The following is a 23,266-nucleotide window of genomic DNA, read 5'->3' as shown; positions in this document are numbered from 1 at the left end:
CCTGTTTTCGCCATTCTCTCTTGGTAACGGGTGCTGGGCTACAGTCGCGCCTCATACTATATGTAAGTATACTTGACTCTCCTTCACCCTATCTTCCATGATGATTTATCCCAGAGTTCTGCAATTCCAAAGAGCTGTCTCACAGTAGCTCAAATGCGGATTAGCTCATACACTACACATATACCTGACTTCATTTTTACATGAATCAAAGCTTGTTATACATTATAGTTACAGTACTGACAAGTCGCTCTAACTAGGTAACCAATTATCTATGCGAACAGCAGTGCAGCCTGAGCCTCATTGTACCGTCCACCAATGACTGGGATCTTCTTTAGAATCTCGTCCAGTGCCTTCATATCCTCATCGTTGAGCTTCGCCGGCTTCAAGTTCTCCTCGATTCTCTGCGATGTCGTAGCACCCGGAATCGGGATGATAGTAGGCAGGCCTTTGGCTCCGCTGTGCGCGAGCACCCACCCAATGGCAATTTGAGCTGGGGTAGCACCATTTGATTTGGCTAGATCTTCGACAGCGTGGAGGAGCTTAATGTTCTCATCGAACACCTCAGGCTGGAACCTAGGCATGTGGTGCAACATGGAGCCAGGCTCAATGTCGCTGTGCTTCTTGTACTTGCCCGTCTGAGAACTGATTAGCATCTAGCTTCCACAGCTGAGAGCGGTGTACTTACAAGGAATCCGCGTCCAAGAGGCGAGTATGCAATGATAGGAATGCCGAGCTCTGCGCATGTGGCCGCGACACCGTTTTCAAGAATGTCGGTAGACCACAACGAGAACTCAACCTCAACCGCAGAGATGGGGTGCACACTGTGCGCTTTTCGGATTGACTGCGCACCAACTTCTGACAGACTGATGCCGCCCAGCTTGCCCTCCTTGACATACTCGGCGATGTAACTGACGGTATCTTGGATTGGTGTGTTGGGATCCACCCTAGCACACTCAAACAAATCAAGACTCTTCTTGCCATCCAATACCCTCAAACACTCATCAATGCTGCGTCTAACATTCTCCCGACTGCCATCTGGCGTCAATTCGCCCTTCTTGAGACCGCCCTTGATGGACAAAACAACCTTTTCCGCGTCCTCGGGGTACTTTGTGAAATACTCATTGAGAAGGTGCAGAGAGTTACGTTCTGGTGTACCGTAAAGCTCTCCGCCATTCCAATTGTTTGCTCCAAGCGACAGCGCGGTGCGCATAGCTTCAAAGCTCTGCTCTTGCGATGGTGGATCTGGGCGCCATGTGAGACCTGAATTGTTAGTTTTCTCCTAGCTTTTGCAAAATAGATAAATCATAGCACATACCCATGAGCCCATAGCCAACTGGCCCTACCATCTTTCCCACAAGTTGAGGCATATCGAAGTTTGTAGATGATGTCGTGAGAGGGTCTTGAACAAAAATGAGGCGGGGTAAATAGAGACTGGTCAATGATATCACCGTAATCGAACCGTTGCTCGCTAGTGTCTCTATGAGGGCCTGTCGATGTGCTTCTTCTATCCCAGACCGATACCCAGCCCTATTTATATTCTCATTGAAGCCTTTCTCGGACCCGAAGATACTTGCTTAAGGACCGCCACCAATGACGCTTATTGGGAGTACATTGGCCCCGAACGGGGTTTTCAGAGTGCTTAACTCCGCGAAGCCAATCGCCGCGGAAAGTGGCGCAACAACATGGGCCAGTGGCATTAGGCGTATGTCCGGTTTGCTGCATGTGGATTATTGTATTGTGAGTAAAGAGCTAGAATGTGGGATATCGTGACGCTTGTGGCGGGAGTGTCGGATTACTAAACGGCATGTTGTTTGTACAGGAGGATGTACTACCACAAGTAACTACTTTGAAAATCCGAATCAATGATATTCTGTGGATGCGGAATGAGGTAGGTTATGCGCACGGTAAGCATTCGTTAGCGCAATGGATTTACCCACGGAATTCCGTTCTATCTCTATTGTTCTACGTCAAGCTAGAAATGAAAACACCCAGCCCTCTCCGGATTTACCCTACTCCTTCGACTTCATCCTAACACCTATCTCTATACTGGCACAAAAGGCCACTTGCTTACATAACCTTCTTCCCTTCAACACCCTTCCTTTCAATCGCATCTATTTCCCTCAACACAGTCCTAACCGGCCAGACAAACCCCTCCTGCGCATGCCCTGTCTTCCCCTCTTCAATTGTGACCAGATACTCCGTAAGTGCCATACCCACATATGCCGCAATCGCTGTAAAAATATGCCACCAGCCATGCAATTCAAACAAAAAGCCCCACGGAAGTCCAATCCAATGCTTAAACTGCGTAACATACCCGCAAGCATGAAAATCAATGTTCCAAAGAAAATACCCAAACAGCCCAGTCGAGATACCAAATGTAGCCATGCTCCCCAGCTTCTTGCGTGCCTCTTCGTTAGTAATCTGCTTCTTGATGAGCGCGCGTGTATGCCTCGATACAAGGAAGATCATGGCTGCAAAAGCGATTTCGTGCATAATAATCTCGTCGGCCCACACGTGGTAAATGGAGATGGGGATCAGGCTGCCTAGGATATATAACGTGTACTTTTGGCGCTGGGCGCGTGTGGCGTCGAAACACAGCAATTGGTGTAGTACGGCACCCACAGCGAGGAACATGGACAAATCGTCGCCCATTTGCGAGTGGTACTTTAGGGTGGCGTGGAACCAGGCGGAGAGGACGCCCACGCCGATGAGTCCCCAGTAAGGGAAAGCGAGCGTCGAGATGAGGCCGCCTTCGGGTTTGGGAGATACACGGCGTAGACCGTGGATTCCGTAAATTACTATTTTTTCCAAAATGTGAGCTTTCCCTTTTTGCTATGGTGGACTGCAAGTGGTTAATGTGCACGGACCATAGCTGATGTTTGTGAGGGTGTTGACGAATTCGCCAATATATGGAGTGATGATGTAGTCCTTGTCATCATGAGTTATCATTCCCGGCTAATCATTACGGGGAAGACATGATATACCTCTTCACAAAAACTATGTTAAGTCAGCCAAGCCCGAGCTGCCATGCAGGTACCGTAACAAGACTCACTTGTGATTTGACGTGGTTGGACCCCAGGCTCCTACAGCGGGCTCCAACGGGTAGTCCCATCGCAATTGCATGATGAAATTTTTCCTGGTTTGGGTGTAGGTGGCAGAAAGGGAGTCTTTGATGCTGTCTGGCTGTGAGGTTATGCAGTGGTTTTACAACGTGGAGCTCATGGCCGCAAGCTATGACCAGTCCAATAGCGGGATACCACGGAGCACATGGGAACAAGTCAGAAGGCGCAACGGCGCGTATCCTCGCTGCCTAGCTTGAGCAAAGAAAATGATTTTGAATTCAAAGTGTGATTAACATGTATCAATTGTTAGTTTTGGGCATCTCTGGTGCTATCTAGAAGTCTACTTCCTATGAAGCAAAACAAGGTATACAGTAACACTCAGCTCGGTCTAGCAAAAGAAACAGAGCGGCAATGCCGAATGCAAAAACATTGCACCTTTTGTCACACAGAAGGGCAAAAAAGGGGTCTTACCGCGACTCGAACGCGGGGCCTCTCGCAAGCAATGCTCGGGAAATCCCTAAGCGAGAATCATACCACTAGACTTTGGGCTTGTTAGAACTGAAGGAGATGCTGAAGTGTGTTGTGAATGCTTACCCATAAGACCGTTGCTTTGATGGAAGGAACAAGGAAATAATCAATTATATCCCGAATAAAATTGGGTGCACGACGGAGCTTGTGAAGGGGAAGCACTTGAAAACCCCCTGTGGGACCTCGTACCCAAGCTAGAAAGTGGGGCTGGCATTTGATAGAGTTTAGTGAGCGGGGCTTGTTGGCTGAAGTCACGATTCTTTGGTAGGCTAGACGGTGGGGCAGACTGAACACTGACGAGTCATCTAGTCCTGTAAATCAAGGTTGTGCTATACTTGAGGTCTTAAGTTTAGATGAACCATCAAAGAAGTGGAAGAAGGTTAAACATTCATCATGAGAAGCAAAACACATATGTTGCTCCAATGGCAGACATTGAGCGGACGTGTTACTGATATGCAAAGTCTTGGACGTCATTTTGCTCTGCAAATATCCAATTCACCACCCGAATGAGTTGATATCTTGCACCTTCTGCCCCATGTGGATGGCAATCATGTGTCTCAAAAGAGAGTCGAGCAAATCGATGAAGTCTTATGCAACGGCCCCACTGTAATACTGGTAAACCAAGAGCACATGAGACATATAATCTCTAATTGCTGTATCTCTTCTTCGATTTCATATCACATGACCCATATTTAAGTGTGGTAGTGATACTCTTGCTCTCGATGCTGAAGATCTGAATGAAGTTCTTCAGTCTATAGAAGTGTCGATCTTAAATAAGTAGCATATCTTTTCTTAATATCTTGCAGTATCGGTCCACTTTTAGTCTTGGAGCAAAGGATTTTGTAGACGTCTGTTGATCGTAGCATACATAGGAACAGGCTAAGATCAGCTTCGATGACCAGGAAATACAGCATGAATGTTTCTGTCAGTCCCAAAATCCACACATAACAGTGCTGAAGCTCAAAGCTCGGATTGCACGTATTCTTGAGAAAATGAGTAAGCTCATAAAATGGCCTAACACAACATAGTCTCATGCGTCACCCAACACGAAGGACAAGGAGCATTTACCTCGTTTGGCAAAGTCAACGTGCACGAACAATTGCTCTACGATATGCCGCGGTAATAATGTCCCCAGATGCCAAGAAACCACGCCCTGACACACTCGATGCATGCCGAGTTTGCTATGGCCTGCTATGACGATATTGCGCAGGCGGGCCTGAGCTTTGGAAGACCAGATGTGGATGCAACATTGCTCTTGAAACATCTCACCAGCCCCAATACACCGCCGTCTTGTAGAAATTTGCTCATTATTAACCGGTGCGCTTTTTGTTGCCCACAAAAATGCAAATGCGATTCAGCGAGGGCGAATATCAGGCGGTAGGGGCGGAGATTGCCAAGCAAATGGATGATCACGATTCCACTCTTGGGGTTGTGTGCATCGGACTCCCAGCAGCTTCTGTAACGCACATCCCCACCCGATTACTCGACAAATGACGGATATAATAACGCATATGGCAAGACACCCACGATTCACAGTCACATGTTGCGTTACCCCGAGGAAGGCAACATGAGGTTGCAACGTGCGATCGAATCATGTCGACTCCAAGAAAAAAAGACAGGCAGCCGAAATAAAGACGGCGCCACTTACGCACCCACATGCACGACGCGGTTGAGGCGATCTCCGCAAAATGCAAGGCGCCATCCCCGTTCTCCACCTCCAGCCAACCCCGAGTCCCCAAGGCAGTTTTCCCGCCAATCAACGCCAATCGGAGGGGGGCTTGCCTTGTTTCTTCGATTACTCTCCGATGCGCAACACAACGGCCACGCTTGGTCGGCACGTTCCCGCTATGCTTACGTAGAAACTATGGCATTTTAACCAATTTAACCAGCTCACAAGTGTTTCCAACTGGTTGGATCGGTGGAGTCTGGCGTTGTGGCAGGAATGCATTGCATGGCTTTAGCGACAATGGCCAGCATACCGGCTTTGGGTACCGACTACGTCGGTTCTCTTTATAATTGAGCTCTCCTCCCCGTACCAACGTGGAGTGGTAAGGCCAAACGACTACGTTGATTGAAGCTCTCCGGAGCTTTCACCCAGCTGCCAAGATGTTTTCAAAAGTCCCAAAGATTTACAATGTCTACTTTCTGGCAATCATTGCCACGATGGGTGGTATGCTGTTTGGTTTCGATATCTCTTCGATGAGTGCGATCATTCCAACCGATCAATACATGTACGTCAATTCCTAAAAGACGAATCTTCAGCATGGCCTGACATCCAACAGTGATTACTTCGACAACCCATCTGGAGTCGTTCAGGGCGCCATTGGGGCTGCCCTTGCTGCAGGCTCTATTGTCGGCTCTATCATGGCAGGCCCAGTTTCTGATAAATTTGGTCGTCGCGATGCTCTTTTGTTTGCTTGTCTCTGGTGGCTCGCTGGCACTGCCTTGCAAGTCGCTGTAACAGGACGAGGAATGTTGATAGCTGGTCGAGTCCTGAACGGAGTAACGGTCGGCATCACTTCCTCGCAGGTACCAGTGTATCTTGCCGAAATCTCCAAGCACTCACAGCGCGGTGCAATCATCATCATCCAGCAACTCGCCATTGAGTGGGGAATTCTCATCATGTCAGTAACAAGTGAAAATATAGGAAGATTGCCAGGCTGACCTTCTTTTGCAGGTACTTCATCGGATATGGTTGCACATTCATTCCCGGAGAAACAGCATCGTTCCGCACCGCTTGGGGCATCCAGTTTGTACCCTGCGTAATGTTCATGATTGGTCTGCCTTTTCTACCAGAATCTCCTCGATGGCTTGCCAAAGTCGATCGCACAGAGGAAGCAATCCAGGTCCTGGCATCTATCCAAGCTAATGGCAATATCGAAGACCCATATGTTGTCGCCGAGTACGAGGAGATTATGACTGTTCTTATTGCCGAGCGTCAAGCCCCACCGGGATGGAAGAAATTTGTATACAACGGCATGTGGAAGAGAACTCTTGCTGGATTTTCCGTCCAAGCTTGGCAGCAGTTGTCTGGGGCAAATGTGCGTTCACTCCCCCAAACCAACTACTCACTTCAGACACTAACTAGAGCAATAGGTCATGACCTACTACGTCGTTTATATCTTCGCAATGGCCGGGCTTGAAGGCAACATAAAGCTTATTTCGTCAGGTGTGCAGTATGCGCTCTTCATCATCTTCTCTTCGATCATGTTCTTCTTCGTCGACAAGTTTGGCCGCCGCACACTTCTCGTCTGGGGCGCCATCACCATGGGCATCTGCCATTTCGTCGTCGGCGGCGTTCTCGGCGCAAACTACGAATACATTCCTGAGGGCGTTGGAGGCGACCGTAATGTTGTGATGAAAGTCACTGGCTCGCCCGCCAACACCGTCATTGCGTTTTCGTATCTTCTCATCATTATCTACGCTCTTACTCTCGCGCCCATCTGCTGGGTGTACGCCGCGGAAGTGTGGTCGCTTGAGACTCGTGCGTGGGGTATGGGTATTGCTGCGACTGGTATGTCAAGATTTCAACAATTTCAAAAAACAAAATGATACAAAAACGCTAACGGCTTTCCCCAGGTAACTGGCTCTTCAACTTCGCAATCGGCCTCTTCATTCCCCCCGCATTCCTAAACATAAAATGGGGTCTCTTCATCGTCTTTGGTGTACTTTGTCTTCTCGCAGCCATCCAGTTCTTCTTTACATATCCAGAGGTAAATATCTTTCCACCACTGCTAGGCAACCTCAGCTAATCTTTCTTCAAACAGACCTGCGGCAAAACCCTTGAGGAAATCGAAGTCCTCTTCAGTAAGGACGGCCCGCACGCATGGCGAACCAAAAAGGGAAGCGAACATATCGGCCAGAATACAGAGAATGTGGCGGCGGCCCAGGCCAAGCAGGAGGCCCAGGCGAGAATCGAGATGCTGGCGAAGAAAGAGAAGGGAGAGACGGCAAGGACCGAGACGGTTTGAGTGGGTATCTATGTAGGATTTATGTATTAGGGGAAAAGGAATATGAACAAGAAGAGTGTAATAATTGCAAACAATGATATCCCCCGAATCTAAAACTACGTTCTTGCCTTTTACAAACCTAACATACCTCTACCGCCCCACAGGACAATAGGCAAGAGACGCAAGTGAAGTACAGCGAAGAAAAAAAAGGTTTCCAAAAAGCAAAAAAAAGAGTAAAACTAGTAACTGCATATAGTTTCTGCCCCCCTCAATTATAAAAGTCTACCCAAAAATCCCCCCAACATCAAGAAGTGAAGAAGAAGAAAAAGTGTTGGAAAAAGGGACGAAAAAAACCTCCAAGTTGCTAGTTCTTCATCATCTAACTAGCTCAAATCCATCGCCTTGATACCCTGCTCAAGCGCAACCTCATCTGCAAGCGGCGCGTCTTCAGCCACAGATTCCCCATTCGATAGCACAACGCCTTCTTCCTCTGGATGCTCCACAGTGCCGGGACCCTCGGCGACATGTTTGTCTATTAAACCTCCGTTTAGATGAAGGTGTTGTGGAATAGTGGGCTCGGCCCTTTTGACGTGCTCCGCAGGCCCACCATAACCATCACCCATTGCGACTGCGGCAGGCACTCCATTGCTCACAGCTGCATGCTTGCTAGACCCCGACTTCACCTGTTTGTCCAGCCCAATCCCGAGCTCCCTCACAGCGCGTTTCATGCTGTCCAGCCTGGCACGTTCAGCAACACACATTTTCCTCGCAAGCTCCTTGAGTGCCCTCCGTCCCGTCTCGACCCTGTTTTCCTGCCAACTAGCCAGTTCCTGAGCCACGACTTGCTGTGTGTACCGGAGTTCTCTACCGAAATCCTCAAGCTCGATTTTGCTCTTATCCATTTTGACTTGGGCGTCGCGCTGGACTCTGCTACGCGCGTCGTCGAGGAGACCCAGGGGCCAGCGGTCGGAGCGTCGCACAGAGAGGTTGTGTCTATCAATCGCTTTTTGGGCGTTGGACATGGAGTTTATTATTGTGGAGGGGCGGGAGAGTGCAGTGAGGATGGCGGCGATGGTGCTGGATATGGCATGCATAGAGTAGTAGAAGCCTGCCATGGGACTTGCTTCGCTCTGTCGAAGGGTGCCTGTGTAGCGCTCCAAGGCCTTGAGATGCGCGGGCGGCAAAAATATGAGAGAGTGCATGGCAGTACTGAAGATCTTGGACGCGTCGTTGAGGTCAGATGCTGCTGAGCGGACCTTGTTGGCGCGACGGAGAACCGATCGTGATGCATGGTGGAGGGCGCGGATATTTTCACGCATGTGCTGAACAAAAAGCTCGACTTCTCGCACGTCAAGAATAGGAGTGTAATCTTCGCGAAGACGTTCAACACGCAATTCAGCCTTGCGTGCTGAGCGTTCTGCCAGCATGGACGAGTCAATGTCTGGCACGAGGAAAAATTCCCACACCATCTCGTGTGTTGAAAAAGTAGGGTGTTTTAGAAGAATCTTGAGGAAGGCGTCTAATCGGAGTTGCATATCGCGTAGTATTGACCTTGACGGTCTTGAAGGGATGAGGTATGGCGACGCCAGGGTGTCTATGACTGGCAGCCACGATGCTGGATGTTCTTGCGCTAGCCACTTTGCGAGATTCTCAAAGTCGTGCGATGAACGACGACATGTCGTAACAGTGATGGACTTGTTGTCGTTAGGTGCTCCGGATTTCAACACTAAACGTACAGTCCCGTCTTCAACAAAGAAGGACCGAACGACAGTAGTGGTTCGTCCGTCAGGTCCAGCCTCATTTGATAACAGCACCAGGTCGTCAATTCGATTTCGAACGTCGTCATCTTTAGCAAGCTCCACAGCCGTAAGACCACGTGCGTCTCTGAACGACAGGTCAACCCTAGGGTCTTGAAACAGAACTCGCACCATATCTGTTCTGCCATACTTGCTGGCTACCATGAGTGGCGTAAACTGTCTGTCGTTTGTTGCGTTTGCATCCGAGTCACAGCGATATAGCAACTTGGCAGCTAGTTGAGGATCGGTGATAATATGCAAAAGGCTGTTTCCTTTGTTGTCAACATGCTCGTCGAGATGCAGTGGTTGTCCGTCGTTTTGGTAGTAAGTCGCGGCTAGAAGAGCCTTGTCAACCATATCATGGTATTCGTCATGGTCGTATGATCTACACAGAGCAAAAACAGGAGTCTGGCCGTTCTTGTCCTTTAGCCGCCAAGGCAGTAGGTGTCCGATACGATCAATCAGACGAGGTTGGTTGAAGAGGTAATGCGCTACACATCTGCCTTTCGCGTCTGGCTTCGCTAGATAATCTCGTAGCGCTTCAGGACTCGGGCTGTTCTCCAAAAGGTAATTGAGAATCGTGTCTGTCGTCTTCGCATGACCTTGTTGGATCGCTGCACTCAGCAGGTTGACACCTTCATTGTTGTAGTCTTCGAAGACGTGAAGAGGTGTATAATACTCAGTCAAACTAAGGAGATATTGCAGTGCCCTATCTTGCCCGTTCTCAATAGCCATCATCAAGACCGACTCGCCGTCTGGGCCTTGTGTCATGGCCAGCTTCTCTATCGAAACATCGCCCTCGATAGCGCTGACACGCGAATCGAGCGTGGTACGAGAATGATAAGACCGTGCCGAGCCACTCGACATGCTCCTTGTATCCATTGATACCTTCTTCTTCATCTTAGGCCTCCTGGATAGCGGGGGCGTCTGAGCCCGCTGGAAGGGGAAAATATGCGCCAATGGACCGTCTTCGTACATGCTCTCATCACGAGTTGGACTTTGATGCCGTATCCGTGGTTCGTCGTCGCCATTCATTGTAGTTCCCCCCAGTGAATGAAGATCTGAGAGGCTTGCTGCAAATCTAACTGGGCGATGCCTTGGCGGAGTATCGCTCTGATCTGTGAAACTGTCTGATTCTGGATGAAAAGATTTGTCGGGCTCTAATATGCCTTGGATTGTCTCTATATCGCCCGTCTTGGTTGCCTGCCATAGTGCCCGGTTCCGTCTGCTCGCTCTCCGCAAGCCTCCGGAATCTGTTGTCAAGTATGATAACACTGCTTCGAAAGTACTGAGCGCGTAGCCCATTTCGCCACTTTCAACATCATCAATGAAGATAAAGTGCCGCATGTAGGATAACCGTGCCTGAAGGTGCCGAACGGGCGCCCGAATGACCACAATGAGCAACAGTGACACTAGTGTATCTGCGTTGATCGTAAGCAGATGATCCTGCTTCTCTGATAGCGGTGCTCCGTTTGTCATAATCTTCTCTTGGGGTTCGTCTGGCATGGTGATGTGCTTTTGCACCGCGAGCAAAATTTCCAGCATTTCCTGTGGGCTTCCGGCAACGCCCATTTTCTTGAACATATCCACAGCCTTGGAGAGCCGTATGGCAAGTTCTCGTTTCCCATTGCGACCGTGTCCAATGTCGATGCCGACCTGCGATATATCGATATCCATCATTTGCCGGGTTCGTCGCTCGAGATCAGCGTCTTCAAGTTGGCGTATTGTTTGTATTCGTGGAAACAGAATCGTATGGTGTACTTGCTCGGCAACGTAGCGCTCGATCATGCGCTCGACGATTGGTCCGGTGAGATCCGTTGTCGCCCCCAGCAATGACAGCTGTTGCTTGTCCACCATCTGGAAAAGGTCAATGGCTGCCGTGACGGCCGTCTCTAACGATCTGCGCATCTGATCCTCTTCGTCGCTGATTTCGAGATTCGAGACGAAGCCGTTAGGGACATAGGACATGTTGCTGTGCAGAGAGATTGGTGCCGTGTCTGCCGAGGATACCGACCCCCGTCTCCTTGAGGTTTTTGAGCTCATTGAAGATGGCCGCGACCTTTGCGATGGTATTGCTGGCAGCGGTTTCTGCAATTCGTTGCTAAACTCTTTGAATATTCTCTCCAGGCCCGGCTGCATCTGGCGCGCAATCATAGGGAAGTGGTTCAAGAGATCGCCAAACGACCTGACCTCCTTCTTCCGTGGCATGGACGAGCTGGCGCTTGCCGACGAACTGGCCACAACCGGCGGCTCGGCTCTTGCATTGTATTTGGGACCCAGTGTAGCCGGTATGATGGGATTCGGGTCGTATGTGCCGATGAGGGGGCGGGATATGAAGTAGACGAGCCAGGGCTGAGCGTCGAAGGAGTCGGGGTAAAAGATGGTGTCGTTAAGGAGCTGGGCTTGGTTGAGTGTCTTGAAGCCTGTATTGTCATCAGCGCGCGACGATGTATGACGTACCGTACGCATGCTCACGAACCCTTGTTGCTGTATATGAAGGCATCTTTGACAATTACTGTTCGGCCATTTGCGGTGGTGAACTGCTTTGCCTTGCCCCGCGATTCCCTGAAGCTACCCGTGTCCCTGAGGTGGCCGTTGGGCCCCGCGCCGCCTGGGATGCGCAGAACATGGCTGGCGAGGAAGTCTTCGGAACCGCTGAGGTCGGCATACGACGTGTTCGATTCCTTGTCGCGCGAAGTCAGGAGGGCCTCAGTCGTCGGGACCAGAAGGACCTGGGGGCTGGAATGTTAGCGACTGAAGATATATGGGATATGTTACACTGGGGCGCGTACGTGGTGCTGCGCTGGCTGGCACTGGCTGGGTAGTGCGCTACGGAAGAAGGCCCGTAGGAAGGGATTCAGCACGGGAGGCATTCAATCGACATTAACGGGGCTCTGGGGGAGAATCGGCGTGCGTGTGGCATGTGTCCCGGGAGTTTTTTATATAGCGCGCGGTCTGGTCGAGGGTGTGACGTCGTATAGTGGCTTGGGCGTAGAGTTGTGAATAGGAGCCTGGAGCAGTGATAGGCGGAGCAAAGACCTTGGACGGTTAAACCGGCGATGACCTGACGGTGGTTGTGGCGGTGCGCAGGGAGTCGGTGAGAGGCGAGACGTGAGATGGAGAGGTAGCAGAGACGTGGAGCAAGGGCAAGGGAGTTCCAGGCCAGCAAGGCGTCACAAGCAATTGGGAGTCGGAACTGGCACCACCAGGGCCATTGGCTTGTGAAGGTGAAGACGCTGCTAGCCCGGTATCGATTAGCGAGGAACGCGACTCTTTCGTCATCGCTCCCGTCCTCGTCGCACTCCCTCACCACCCCCACGTTGCATCACATTACATCAACATACGCCGTCGATCCCATGCCTGCAGCTGCGTGGCTTTGGTGCGACCATGCAATAACCCAAAGAAGCTTGGTCTAGACGCTATATATGGACTCATGTGTTCATGTAAATCAGCCTTGTCTATCTACAGCCCTTACTTGCCAGCCTTCTTGCACAGCTTCGTCCCATAATCCAGCACACTCCACTTCTCTGTGCCAGGCGTAGTCTCAGTAAAGAAGACGCCCTCGGGGTCCCATTTCTGGCGAATTTTCAGCAGTCTTGGGTAGTTGGCTCCCCAGTATGCCTCTTGCCAGTTGGGCTCATTGAGATCGCCCTCGTTGACATAGCTGGCTCCGTTAGGTGAAACATCTCTCAGTTTCTGGCCCACCACATGCGTGTTGAAGTGCTCGCGCTCCATCTTGACGTCCCATGATTCTGTACCCTGCATAATCACATTGGTAATGACGAAGCTGCTCGCATTGCGCCAGGCTGGGTGGATGGCGTTGTCTACCTTGGGATACGCGCGTCCAGGATTAACAATGTGGCCGACATCGAAGCCCAGCTGGGTGGGTTCTGGCATTGCTGCGTAGATGAGCGCGTCGACAATCTCATCGCCATGGTTGGCAATATCGCTTTGTGTGAAGAGACGGCCTCCGACAATAGACTGCTGGTTCGGCGGCTCATCCTCGAACATGTCTATGTACATTTCGAAGAAATTTGGGAATTCCCTGGTATATGCGTCATAAGGCACCTTGGCTGCATCCAGTTGCTTGTATAGTGGTGATAGGACCTTGGCCAGCTTTGCTTCGTCCATGTTGGGGCCGACAAAAGGGGCAATGTGTAGACGGCCAGGACCAGCTACATGTCCAACAGTCAGTATGCAGAACCGAAATCTTTGCCGAAATACAAACTTACGTCCAATCTCAAAGTACACAAACATCTGATTATCACTGTAGTGATTGGCCAAATTGTGGAAAATCCGAACACCCTTGGCAAACAGCTCAGTGTCGTTGGTATGCGTAGAGTTGATGTTGAGAATCGTGGCAGCCGTCGGTATCTCTGGAAAGGTCTTGACAGTGATGCTCACCACCACAGCAAAAGTACTAGGACCGCCGCCCTTGAGAGCCCAGAATAGGTCGGAGTTCTCCTTGGCATTGGCAGTCACATACGTGCCAGCAGCAGTAATAGCGTCGAACGAGAGCACATTGTCAGCGCCCATACCATACAGTCCCGTCAGAGGACCATGTCCACCTCCCTGGATGTATCCACCAGCCCAGCCTACAGTCTTCGCAGCGTCAGCACAAAATTTCAATAAACCGATAAAAGAAAACCAAGAAAATAACATACCGGACACTCTCCCCCAACGATAACCACCTTGGGATGCTGCGCAAAGCACTTCCGATACAACTCCCTCCCTTGCACCCCCGCCCCCACAACCGCCGCACCGCCACTCCAATCGCCGGGTCCAGTATACTTCTTGATAAACGCCACATCCTTGAATCCATGCGTATTGATAATCAGGGCTCCGTACCCCGTCGATCGTCCCCTATCCTCATCATCAGCAAACCCAAAAAAAAACCCACCATACTTCTGAAAAGAAAAAAAACATCCATACACAGAATGTGAGGGGAGGGTGAATACTTACATGAAATCATGCCCCGTATTCCTTATAATCAATCTCAAATTCTTCTTTCGCGCAAAATCAACACCGGCTTTGATGTGCTCTTTTGTGGTGGCGAGGATAACGTAGCGGCCGTAGAAGCCGCGGGTGCAAGTTCCTGTTGCTGCGTTGTCGGGAAGGCAGGTGTTGTTTGTCTTCAAGGGCCAGAGGGCGGCGATGGGGTGGTCGGTTCTATGGGGATTTCTGTCAGTACGAATGTTCTTTTTCTTTTTTTGAAAGGAAGGGGAAGAAGGGGGAAGGAAGGTAGATGCTTACAGCCACTGTTCATCAGCCCATTTCTCCTTTGTCTCGGCGCATTTGGCTGCGTCATAGGCGCTGGTTTTGTTGCTGAAGAATTGGTAGCATGGTGCGCCTGGGGGGATGGCGATTTGCAAGGCGCCGGACACGGTCTTGTTGAGAGCGGTCCAGTCGGTGGTTGTGGGCCAGCAGGAGTTGTCTGAGTAGCATTTGCCTGTAGCGTACAATCAGTTCTTTTATTCTAATTCTTCTATCTGTTTAGGAAGGTAAAGAAGGGAAACTTACATTGGTACTCTACGCCCCCAACTTTCTTCACTTCACCAATCCATTTTGCAGCTTGCGCGCTGGTGCTTGCTATTAGCAATGCTGCGAGTAGGGAGAAGCGAGGCATCTTGACTACGCAGAGCGACTTGAGCGACCTTTTTTCGAGGATTCAGACATTTATCTGTATTTCCCGCGGAATGCTCAGACTATGCTTGGTCTAAGGCCCTAGTGCATTCTACCGCGTTTAGTACAGGTTAATGGATTCTGCAGGCGTGCTGGGCGCCTTAACTGCATGTCTTCATTGCCTTCAAATGCCATGTTGAGATTCTCAACCCGATCTTTTCACCATGTGCCGCTGAGCATGTACGAGCGAGCGAGTAAAAAGCTTTGTAGAGATTTCGTTTGCATCTGGGGATCTCCTCGGTGGGGATCAGAACAAGACTCCAACTACCGAACCCGTTAGGATAGAGACATGGCGAAGGCGAGGTTTGGCTTGGCGGCGTACTCCTTTTCACCCGGTTAATATCGGGGTCCAATCACTTCACATGCAAGACACGGGGCGAGGCTTCGCTTCGCGCCACAACTGGGACGGTTCAGGAAGGCGTATCTTGTTCTAGTGGCCCGGATCAAGTGTGTGTGGTTTCCCCTGTGTGGCGAAGTGATCATGGTGTGGGGTTTGTGGTGTAGTGTTGGATCTAGATGTTCGATTAGTTCGGGGTGGGTCTGAGATACATGTTGTAGAGCAGTATACCGGGATGTCTAGTAGTCTTTGGGAAAAATTTATTACTCAGGCCAACCACTTATAGCATATATTAGAAGCTTTCATAGTAAATAAGCACGCAGCTGCATATGCACCTCTGTACTGGGAGTCACCTTTATCCAAACCTTCAATAGGAATTGCAAGGAATTAACCATCACCCATCTTGACGCCTTTAGCGATGCCACAAGTTTCAATTTAAGTGAACCCCCAAATGTAGCCATCAGCCATCATCCAGATTCAAATCGAGAAACTGTTTTGCGCCACAACCATGTATCGACATGTAGCCGCAACAGCACACCAGAAAACTAACAGAAATAGGGGCCATAACATTCCACTACTCGTACATACTCCTTCGGCAATCTTGTTAAAACTACTAGTATCGCGCCAAACCATGGAAATGGCACACCAAGTGGCGCGTCGATCCTCCATACTAGCCGTCCGAGAAGCCGGCGCTCCGAAGCACTGCCACCAAGTTCCTGCGTACGCTATACACATACGGCCTACACGTCCGCTTCTCTTTATATTTCTTCCGCAATTCGCCCGCCTATTTCGTGCCTAGTACACAATATCTCTTGCCATGCGATCCAGCGTGCCAACGCTGGTATCGCAAGCCAGCAAATCCAGGTCCGGGAACTCATTTTGGATCCGACGTCGCGAGAACGGAATAGCGGTGATATTCGGAGCTCCCCCTCGGACTCGTGTGACTTGCTTTACATAGTACTGTTGTGGTACGCGTTCAACGTTTACGTTGTTAGCAAGACTTCCCTCTGTTTCCAACTCGTCCTCGAGAAGGGAATATACATCGTTGTCAAGCGTTTCGGTAAAACGACCCCAGATGAGGACTTCGAGGTCAGGACACAAATCATGCGCCCATTGAAAGAGCACTGCAGCGAGCTGCTGGGTCTCGGCTGCTACGTTTCTCGGTTGGTCGGGATCGATGATTCGAATACGATCCTGGTAGAGATGCAGCATTTTCAAGTTTTTGAGCTTGCCAATTGGTTTCTTGCACTAATAGTTAATATTTGCATAGTGAAAAATCACACATGGCTAAGACTTACGAGTCGTCCAAGGACATATTTCTGTCTGTCGTGCCCATTGGCCAGGAGACACCCCCCTATTTCCGCGACACGCAACCCAAATTGCTCCAAAGCACCAAGCTCATCGCAAATCGTATCCAGCGATGCCATGGAAGGAAAATAGGAAGCCCTCTTTTCCACTGACCATAAGTCGAAGAGCGAGAGAGACTTTAGCCTGGGACATAGCGGCGAGATATACGAAGCAAGAGTCGACCCATCATCTGCAAGCAGTGGCTCCAACGACACTGTTTTCAATAGCCGCATATGAAGATTCAAATGCCGGAGGTTTTGATTCCGCGTAAACAAATCTTCAAGATCCATACTCTTTTCATGGTCAAAACTGTCTGGAGAGTGAAAGTCGAAATGTGTCAGGTTTCGTAGCTCTGGGGAGCTGAAAAGCGGCTTCCAGTACCAGAAATTGTCCGTGTAGAGAGAAAGTCTAGTTAAGTGGGAGAGATTGAACATGTGAGGTATGGCAGAAACAAACCCTCCGGGTAAATAGCCATCAAACATCAATTCGCGAGAGACAATCTGCTTGTTCGGGAAGAAGGTGCTGTAGGAGCACCTGCTCCAGTAGTCCTCGAGCAAAAAAACGTTAACGTTCTTCAGCAAGAGGGCGAACTTTTCCAGTCGAGGTAATTTCTGAGCAAGTTCTACAAGACCAAATGTTTGTTGCGCATCTCCAGAGACTCCAGCTGTTACACGCCTGGTCATGGGAGTTACAAGCTGCTGGAAGTTACCATGCGATAGCTCGAAATCGACAATCGACTGTTGCTGCTTTTGTAAAAGGTTGATGATAGATGGTTTTAGATCGATTTGAGAAAGATAACTGGGGATAGCGAATTAGCCAAAAGAATCCTCCGTGTAGGCACTCAACGCTGGCAGCGCGTGATTGAAACCGTGCCGGTGAAAATGGGGAAGCTAACCGGAACGTGGTCAATTTGTTCGAAGGAAACGATTGCAAAATCTGCAATAACAACGTGTCTCTCTCGCCATGGATCCACGGCGCTTTGTTGCGCAAAATCCTGTTGCATTCAAATATTGGAACATCAAGTAGACTTAGTTTTTGCGCGTACTGCAAGTGCCTGGATGCGCCAACTTCCAGGCATTGACGGAACAGTGAGAGCTGACCATTGCGGGTGCGAATGTCTAGCACAATGTTCCGGTACAAAACCTTTGTCGCAACAAGATTCCATGACCCTGATGTTAAGCAGAGTGCTAAAAGATCTGGGTAGAGGTTGACCTAAACTGCCGGCGTCAGTGATGTTCTGTTGCACCTCAGGGGCTAGTAGGTGCTTTTGCTGGTGCGGGGTAGGCATACATAATCCAACACCATCAACTGAACATCTGTAGGAAGATATGAAACAGCTTCAAGCTGATCCATCTCACCCATAATCTAAGCCCGGTGGTAGAAGTTACTCTGATCTGCGAAGGACAGTGCAACGGTTGAAGTCGACGAGCAATGGGGCAGTTTTGGCTAGTGGGTCTCATTCGCCAACCTCGCAGTATCTTGCACAATACATAAGTAATTCGTGACCTGTAGGATTCAGCTGCGGCTGATATATTTACGTCATAGTGGAATAGTGTCATGGAATGAGCAAATCAAATGTCAATACTTTCAACTGAGCATCCGAGCACCTCACCTCCTTATCCAAAGGAAATAGTGGTAGTGACCTGTGCCTACTTCTCCAAACCAGTCGGCATAGCAATCGCAATCGCAATCGCAATCTATGATAGAATACTAAGACTATACATAAATCAAGTGGCTGTTGTAATAGAGCAAGTTCAGCCGAGTAGTAGCCACTATTTACATGACATAGCGACGTGTATTTCGACAAGAATAAGTACGTGTGAACACGGCGTGTAATTTTCCACAAGACAACTAATGAGAGTGAAAACAGAGAGTGTCTAACATCACCTGCAAATATATTACGATGGAAATTAGGACATTGGCTAATCATAGTTCATATTCTGAGAGTGGTATAAGATATGCGATACCAAGATTCATGATGCTCGCATTGTCGTGAGATGGTATTCAAGCAAACGCGTCTTACTGCGCGTTTGGCCTATACGCCGGCATCCCATTCTTCTTTCCCCAGCCCCTGACCGTCTTGTTCAAATCTGGTGCTATAAACAACCAGGCAACCGCTGCTACAATCGCTCCTATCACATCGATGACCCAGTTGTTCTTCTGACTACCAGACAAGCTACCCCAGCGCATCAGGTGTACCAGATAATTTGTCGGTGTCATGAAGTTTCCGCTTTCTAGACCTTTGACGCAGCTGGTTGCTGCCTGTAGCTCGGTTTGCTTGGGATCGGCAGCCTCCAGCTCAAAGCTGACGGCATGCTTCGTCTTGTTCTCGTTCTCAAACCCTGGGGATAGTATGCTACCTGGAAACACAATATGAATGTCTACGTCGAACGGCGCGGGTGTGGTGCCTGTGTTGACATTGGAATGGCGCGCTGAGTTGTAGATTTGGACCTCTGAACGAAGTCCATCAGCGAGGTTGCGGAGGGCAGCCTTTGCTGGAGAGTAGGGCGAGTAGCCAGCAATATTTATGAAGGCGAGTGAGGACGATGTCATGATGAACTTCCGTGGTGCCTCCGGGGTAACGTTTTTCCCTTGTGGGCTATACGGCACCTCGGGATACAGCCAAGCTTGTAGCGCCTTTTGTGCCATATATGCTGTCGCGAAGTAGTTCAGCTCCATCTGTTTTCTCAGTGTGTCTGTGCTCGTCTCGATGAACAGTCCGGGGGTTGAGGATCCAGCAATGCACCAGACAACCTCGGGCATGCGGCCATTATTCCAAACTGTTGCTTCCTTGAGGATACGTGCGTTCTCAGACTCGGAAGTTACGTCGGCCGCAATGTACGTAAATCGCTGGGTGGAAGGGTTCTTTGCGCACGCCTTTGCGCGTTGGACAGCAGCTTCGAGGTTTTTTGCCGTGCGTGCGACCAGTATAAGATTGGCTCCCCGGGCAGCAAGGAGACAGGCAACCTCACTGCCCATGCCCTGCGATGAGCCGGTAAGGAGGACCGTCTACGAAATATAAGCATTACACGTGTGAAACAATATGCCAATAGACTTACCTTGCCATCTACGGGAAAATAATTGCTCATGGAGAAGCTGAAGCCCATGATGCCAAAGCTCACCAGCCCGATGATGAGCACGAGGGCAGCTCCAACGAGGAATTGAAACATGAGGGGCCTGCGGCGGGGTCCCTCGGAGGATTTAACTAAGACGAAACAAGTGGCGCTTGACGATGCTTACGGTGTAGTTATCATTGCGCCTGGCATGCTTCTGTGTTGTGTGATTATCGCACCATGCACCTTGGTGGTGAGAAAGGGACCCTAGCAACTTGTGAGTGGCTAGATTGCTTTGGTGGGGCAGCGTGGGGCGTTGCGCCAGCACCCATGGTACATAGTGCACTATGGCGGTGTAGGAAGGCGTTGCAGAAAGTGTTAAGAAGCACTTCATCTCTAATTGTGAAAAGATAGTTGCAGTTGCTATATGTGAAAACCGGATGGTTTGGGGGAAATTATAGATGATGTGGAGTGTTGTATTTGGGAAGACTTTTACTTGCTGCTTCTGATCATTATTCAAATTTCTTCTACCTTTGGACCATGCTATTCATGATGGAAACGATCAGCTACTCTAGTAAAGCGGCTTACATTCAATACCGGAGGTCTTCACAATGCACACAATGAGAGTCTTGGATTCAAACACTTGATTTTGGTAGATGGTAATCCTTGCAATTGTGGGAATACCATTGTGAACCATGCAACCGAGATGAAACAGTCAGAATATAAATACCCATGCTTGGGCGACACATTAGAGCTGTGGGGGAGTTGGGTGAGGTTCGGTTTGTACACGAAGATTCTGAGTGCGCTTGATGGCCAATGCAGCAACAATGGGATCTTGGAGACTCGGTAGGAGGGGTTTCTGCTGCTCCAACCTTTCTCAGAAGACGTGTTAGTAGGGAAGCCAAGGGGTAGCATGTAGTATGTGAACGCATTCATCATGTGCTTGTGCTTGGTAATGCATCTAAAGTAGGTGTGCGCTTCCCACTTCTGAAACAGGTCGCCTGTAAGTACACTGTAATGTACACACTGCCTTTTGACAGTCCAGATGTGACTGACATTTCTCCACTATTGATCTTTGCAAATGGTGTTGACGAATGGAGAGTGGGCCACGAAATGGGACCCTTGCAGATGCGCTTGACCGAATCGTGGCTGGCTGCTCGGCACCGAAGTGGGTCGCTCTCGATTGCCCGCGGAAATGCCAAGACTTTGCTCGGAAAAAAAGTTGGGCGCGCGACAAAGACGACTGCGACAACGACTGACGAGTATCGCCACAACACAGCGAAACGGCACAATTATGGCTAAGAAGAGAAAGGCGGGCGGTGGCGCATTCGGCGCATCCAAGGCGCCAAAAGAAGAGGATTCCCGAATGAGGATCAACACCTTTGAAGATGTCGCTGATTCCGAGGACGAGTTTCACATGAACCGCGACAAGGTGCTGCTTGACGAGGGACCTGCCGCCAAGAAGATGCGGAGATATCAGGAAGAAGGTTTGTTTGGAGATAATGGGAATTTCCACGAATACTGGCTGACATTATGTCCAGATAAATTTCTTCAGCCCTCAGATGAAGAGATTCTCGACGCTGGAAGCGACGACGATGACGAAGACGATTTCGACGACGACATTAGCGATGGCTCAGACGACGAAACGTCCGGAAAGCGCAAGCCAGCCGACGAAGAAGACGAAGATGAAGAACTCGGAGCATGGGGCGCCTCGAAAAAGGACTACTACGATGCTGACGCTATCGAGACTGAGCAAGACGCCCTAGACGAAGAGGCAGAGGCCAGACGCATACAAAAGAAGCAGCTACAGAGCATGACCGAAGCTGATTTTGGCTTCGACCAAGATGAGTGGCTTGGAGAGGATGGTGAAGAGAATGCTGAAGGCGCAGCAGTGGTTACTGAGGTTCTTCCTCAACTTCAAATCACAGATGCCATGTCACAGGAGGAAAAGATGAAAATTATGCGGACACGATATCCCGAGTTTGAGCACATTTCCAAGGAGTATTTGCGACTACAACCCCTGCATGAGGAGTTGGCCGCTGCTGCTAATGCCGCTGAGAGGGTACTGAAGGCGCAGGCGGCAAAGAATAACAGATTGGTTCCTACACCCACGGTCATAACAAAGTACCGTGCATGCGCGGCTTACCTCGCTGCAATGGCTATGTACTTTGCTGTTCTTGGTTCCACCGCTACAGATGATGCAACTCCAGCCATCGCGCTGGACCCTGTCGAGTTACATGAGCACCCGGTTATGGAGAGCTTGCTCAAGTGCCAGAAGATGTGGACAAGGGTAGAGAGCCTGCCAATCGCTGATCCCATGGTTGAGACTGAAGACGGTGACGACGCTTCTGAGGATGATGCAAGCTTTGCAGAGAGTGACAACGCCGATCTGGCTGTCAAGAAACCCACGAAGCAGAAGAAGACCAAGGCGCAAAGAGCGGCAGAGATTGCGCAGGCAGAAGCAGCAGCACGACGTGCAGCGAAATTGGCCAAGACTGAGCAAGATCTCGCGTCGCTCGATACGCTTGCAGACAAGGCTGCTCTCAAGAAAGCAGCGCGGAAGAAGAAGATCGCACAACCCAAGCTCAACCTTCTCAACGCCGACGACTCAGACTTTGGCGAAGAGACAGCCCTCACCGCCCACGAAGCAGCCGAAAAGGCGAAGAAGAAGCGCTCCCTCCGCTTCTACACCTCTCAAATCGCCCAAAAAGCCAACAAGCGAGATGCCGCAGGCAAGGACTACGGCGGCGACGCCGACGTCCCCCACCGCGAACGCCTCAAGGACCGACAAGCTCGTCTGCAAGCCGAAGCTGAGAAACGCGGCCAGCACAAGGACGCTGGCCCAGGCGTGGCACTCGGCGACGACGATGGTGCATCTTCTGCGGATGAAGCTCCCGGTACCCGTCGTGACGACTATGAAGACGAAGACGGTTACTACGACATGGTCGCCGCCCGTTCCAACGACAAAAAGCAAGCGAAGCTCGAGCGCGCAGAAGCGTATGCCCTTGCTAAGCAACAAGGTGCTCAAGTCATTGAAGAGGAGATTATCGGGGATGATGGACGGCGTCAGATTTCTTATCAGATTCAGAAGAATAAGGTATGTTTACCCCTTATGCAGCTTTTGCTATGTACCCGTATATATATGCTAGTTTTGGGGTGGTACAAATGCTAACATGTTTGAAACAGGGATTAACACCCCATCGCAAGAAGAGCGTACGCAATCCGCGTGTAAAGAAGAAGGAAAAGTACAAGGAGAAGCAGAAGAAGCTCAAGAGTATGAAGCAGGTGTTTGATAAGAGTGCTGCGGCCAAGGGAAGCGCTAGTTATGGGGGTGAGCTTACGGGTATCAAGAGTGGACTGGTTAGGAGTCGGAAGCTGTAGTTGGATTTGTAGAGGAAAATACGTCTTCTGCGTCGTTGTGGGTACGTTGTATGATCGGAGCAAAAAGGCATTGTTAATTGCCAAAAGCCATGATTCGTCTGCACGAGTGGATCATACTATTCAAAGAATT

The 23,266-nt window shown here is 50.0% G+C and overlaps 10 protein-coding genes across 10 annotated transcripts; 4 read left to right on the top strand and 6 right to left on the bottom strand.

Moving 5' to 3' along the window:
* Positions 1-269: 269 nt before the first annotated feature.
* COCCADRAFT_94635 (uncharacterized protein) lies at positions 270-1,367 on the bottom strand (the record flags this gene model as incomplete). The annotated part of the gene is made up of 3 exons (XM_007713507.1): positions 270-635; positions 686-1,260; positions 1,316-1,367. 3 exons carry the CDS (start codon positions 1,365-1,367, stop codon positions 270-272), a joined length of 993 nt encoding a protein of 330 aa, XP_007711697.1.
* Positions 1,368-1,780: 413 nt separating this feature from the next.
* On the top strand, positions 1,781-2,032 carry COCCADRAFT_94638 (uncharacterized protein; the record flags this gene model as incomplete). Its single annotated transcript, XM_007713506.1, has 1 exon — positions 1,781-2,032. A coding segment is annotated over one exon (252 nt), but the record flags the coding sequence as incomplete, so codon positions are not given.
* A 35-nt stretch (positions 2,033-2,067) lies between these two features.
* COCCADRAFT_25780 (uncharacterized protein) lies at positions 2,068-3,123 on the bottom strand (the record flags this gene model as incomplete). Its single annotated transcript, XM_007713489.1, has 4 exons — positions 2,068-2,798; positions 2,868-2,928; positions 2,985-2,997; positions 3,053-3,123. 4 exons carry the CDS (start codon positions 3,121-3,123, stop codon positions 2,068-2,070), a joined length of 876 nt encoding a protein of 291 aa, XP_007711679.1.
* A 2,573-nt stretch (positions 3,124-5,696) lies between these two features.
* On the top strand, positions 5,697-7,561 carry COCCADRAFT_4533 (uncharacterized protein; the record flags this gene model as incomplete). The annotated part of the gene is made up of 6 exons (XM_007713476.1): positions 5,697-5,821; positions 5,873-6,214; positions 6,268-6,631; positions 6,687-7,104; positions 7,170-7,303; positions 7,358-7,561. The coding sequence occupies 6 exons, from the start codon at positions 5,697-5,699 to the stop codon at positions 7,559-7,561; spliced, it is 1,587 nt and encodes a 528-aa protein (XP_007711666.1).
* A 362-nt stretch (positions 7,562-7,923) lies between these two features.
* COCCADRAFT_94582 (uncharacterized protein) lies at positions 7,924-12,209 on the bottom strand (the record flags this gene model as incomplete). Its single annotated transcript, XM_007713505.1, has 3 exons — positions 7,924-11,759; positions 11,816-12,068; positions 12,129-12,209. The coding sequence occupies 3 exons, from the start codon at positions 12,207-12,209 to the stop codon at positions 7,924-7,926; spliced, it is 4,170 nt and encodes a 1,389-aa protein (XP_007711695.1).
* Positions 12,210-12,807: 598 nt separating this feature from the next.
* Positions 12,808-14,962, bottom strand: COCCADRAFT_94543 (uncharacterized protein; the record flags this gene model as incomplete). The annotated part of the gene is made up of 6 exons (XM_007713504.1): positions 12,808-13,511; positions 13,569-13,938; positions 14,001-14,199; positions 14,299-14,505; positions 14,590-14,785; positions 14,857-14,962. The coding sequence occupies 6 exons, from the start codon at positions 14,960-14,962 to the stop codon at positions 12,808-12,810; spliced, it is 1,782 nt and encodes a 593-aa protein (XP_007711694.1).
* A 1,188-nt stretch (positions 14,963-16,150) lies between these two features.
* COCCADRAFT_25776 (uncharacterized protein) lies at positions 16,151-17,385 on the bottom strand (the record flags this gene model as incomplete). The annotated part of the gene is made up of 2 exons (XM_007713488.1): positions 16,151-16,603; positions 16,654-17,385. The coding sequence occupies 2 exons, from the start codon at positions 17,383-17,385 to the stop codon at positions 16,151-16,153; spliced, it is 1,185 nt and encodes a 394-aa protein (XP_007711678.1).
* A 1,336-nt stretch (positions 17,386-18,721) lies between these two features.
* On the bottom strand, positions 18,722-19,872 carry COCCADRAFT_94558 (uncharacterized protein; the record flags this gene model as incomplete). The annotated part of the gene is made up of 2 exons (XM_007713503.1): positions 18,722-19,711; positions 19,762-19,872. The coding sequence occupies 2 exons, from the start codon at positions 19,870-19,872 to the stop codon at positions 18,722-18,724; spliced, it is 1,101 nt and encodes a 366-aa protein (XP_007711693.1).
* A 517-nt stretch (positions 19,873-20,389) lies between these two features.
* COCCADRAFT_64160 (uncharacterized protein) lies at positions 20,390-20,554 on the top strand (the record flags this gene model as incomplete). Its single annotated transcript, XM_007713502.1, has 1 exon — positions 20,390-20,554. A coding segment is annotated over one exon (165 nt), but the record flags the coding sequence as incomplete, so codon positions are not given.
* Positions 20,555-21,049: 495 nt separating this feature from the next.
* Positions 21,050-23,136, top strand: COCCADRAFT_36248 (uncharacterized protein; the record flags this gene model as incomplete). Its single annotated transcript, XM_007713501.1, has 3 exons — positions 21,050-21,242; positions 21,297-22,852; positions 22,942-23,136. 3 exons carry the CDS (start codon positions 21,050-21,052, stop codon positions 23,134-23,136), a joined length of 1,944 nt encoding a protein of 647 aa, XP_007711691.1.
* Positions 23,137-23,266: the final 130 nt, after the last annotated feature.

The sequence above is a fragment of the Bipolaris zeicola genome, assembly GCF_000523435.1.
Source record: "Bipolaris zeicola 26-R-13 unplaced genomic scaffold scaffold_62, whole genome shotgun sequence".
Classification (NCBI taxonomy): domain Eukaryota; kingdom Fungi; phylum Ascomycota; class Dothideomycetes; order Pleosporales; family Pleosporaceae; genus Bipolaris; species Bipolaris zeicola.
This window is presented reverse-complemented; position numbering and strand designations above follow the sequence as displayed.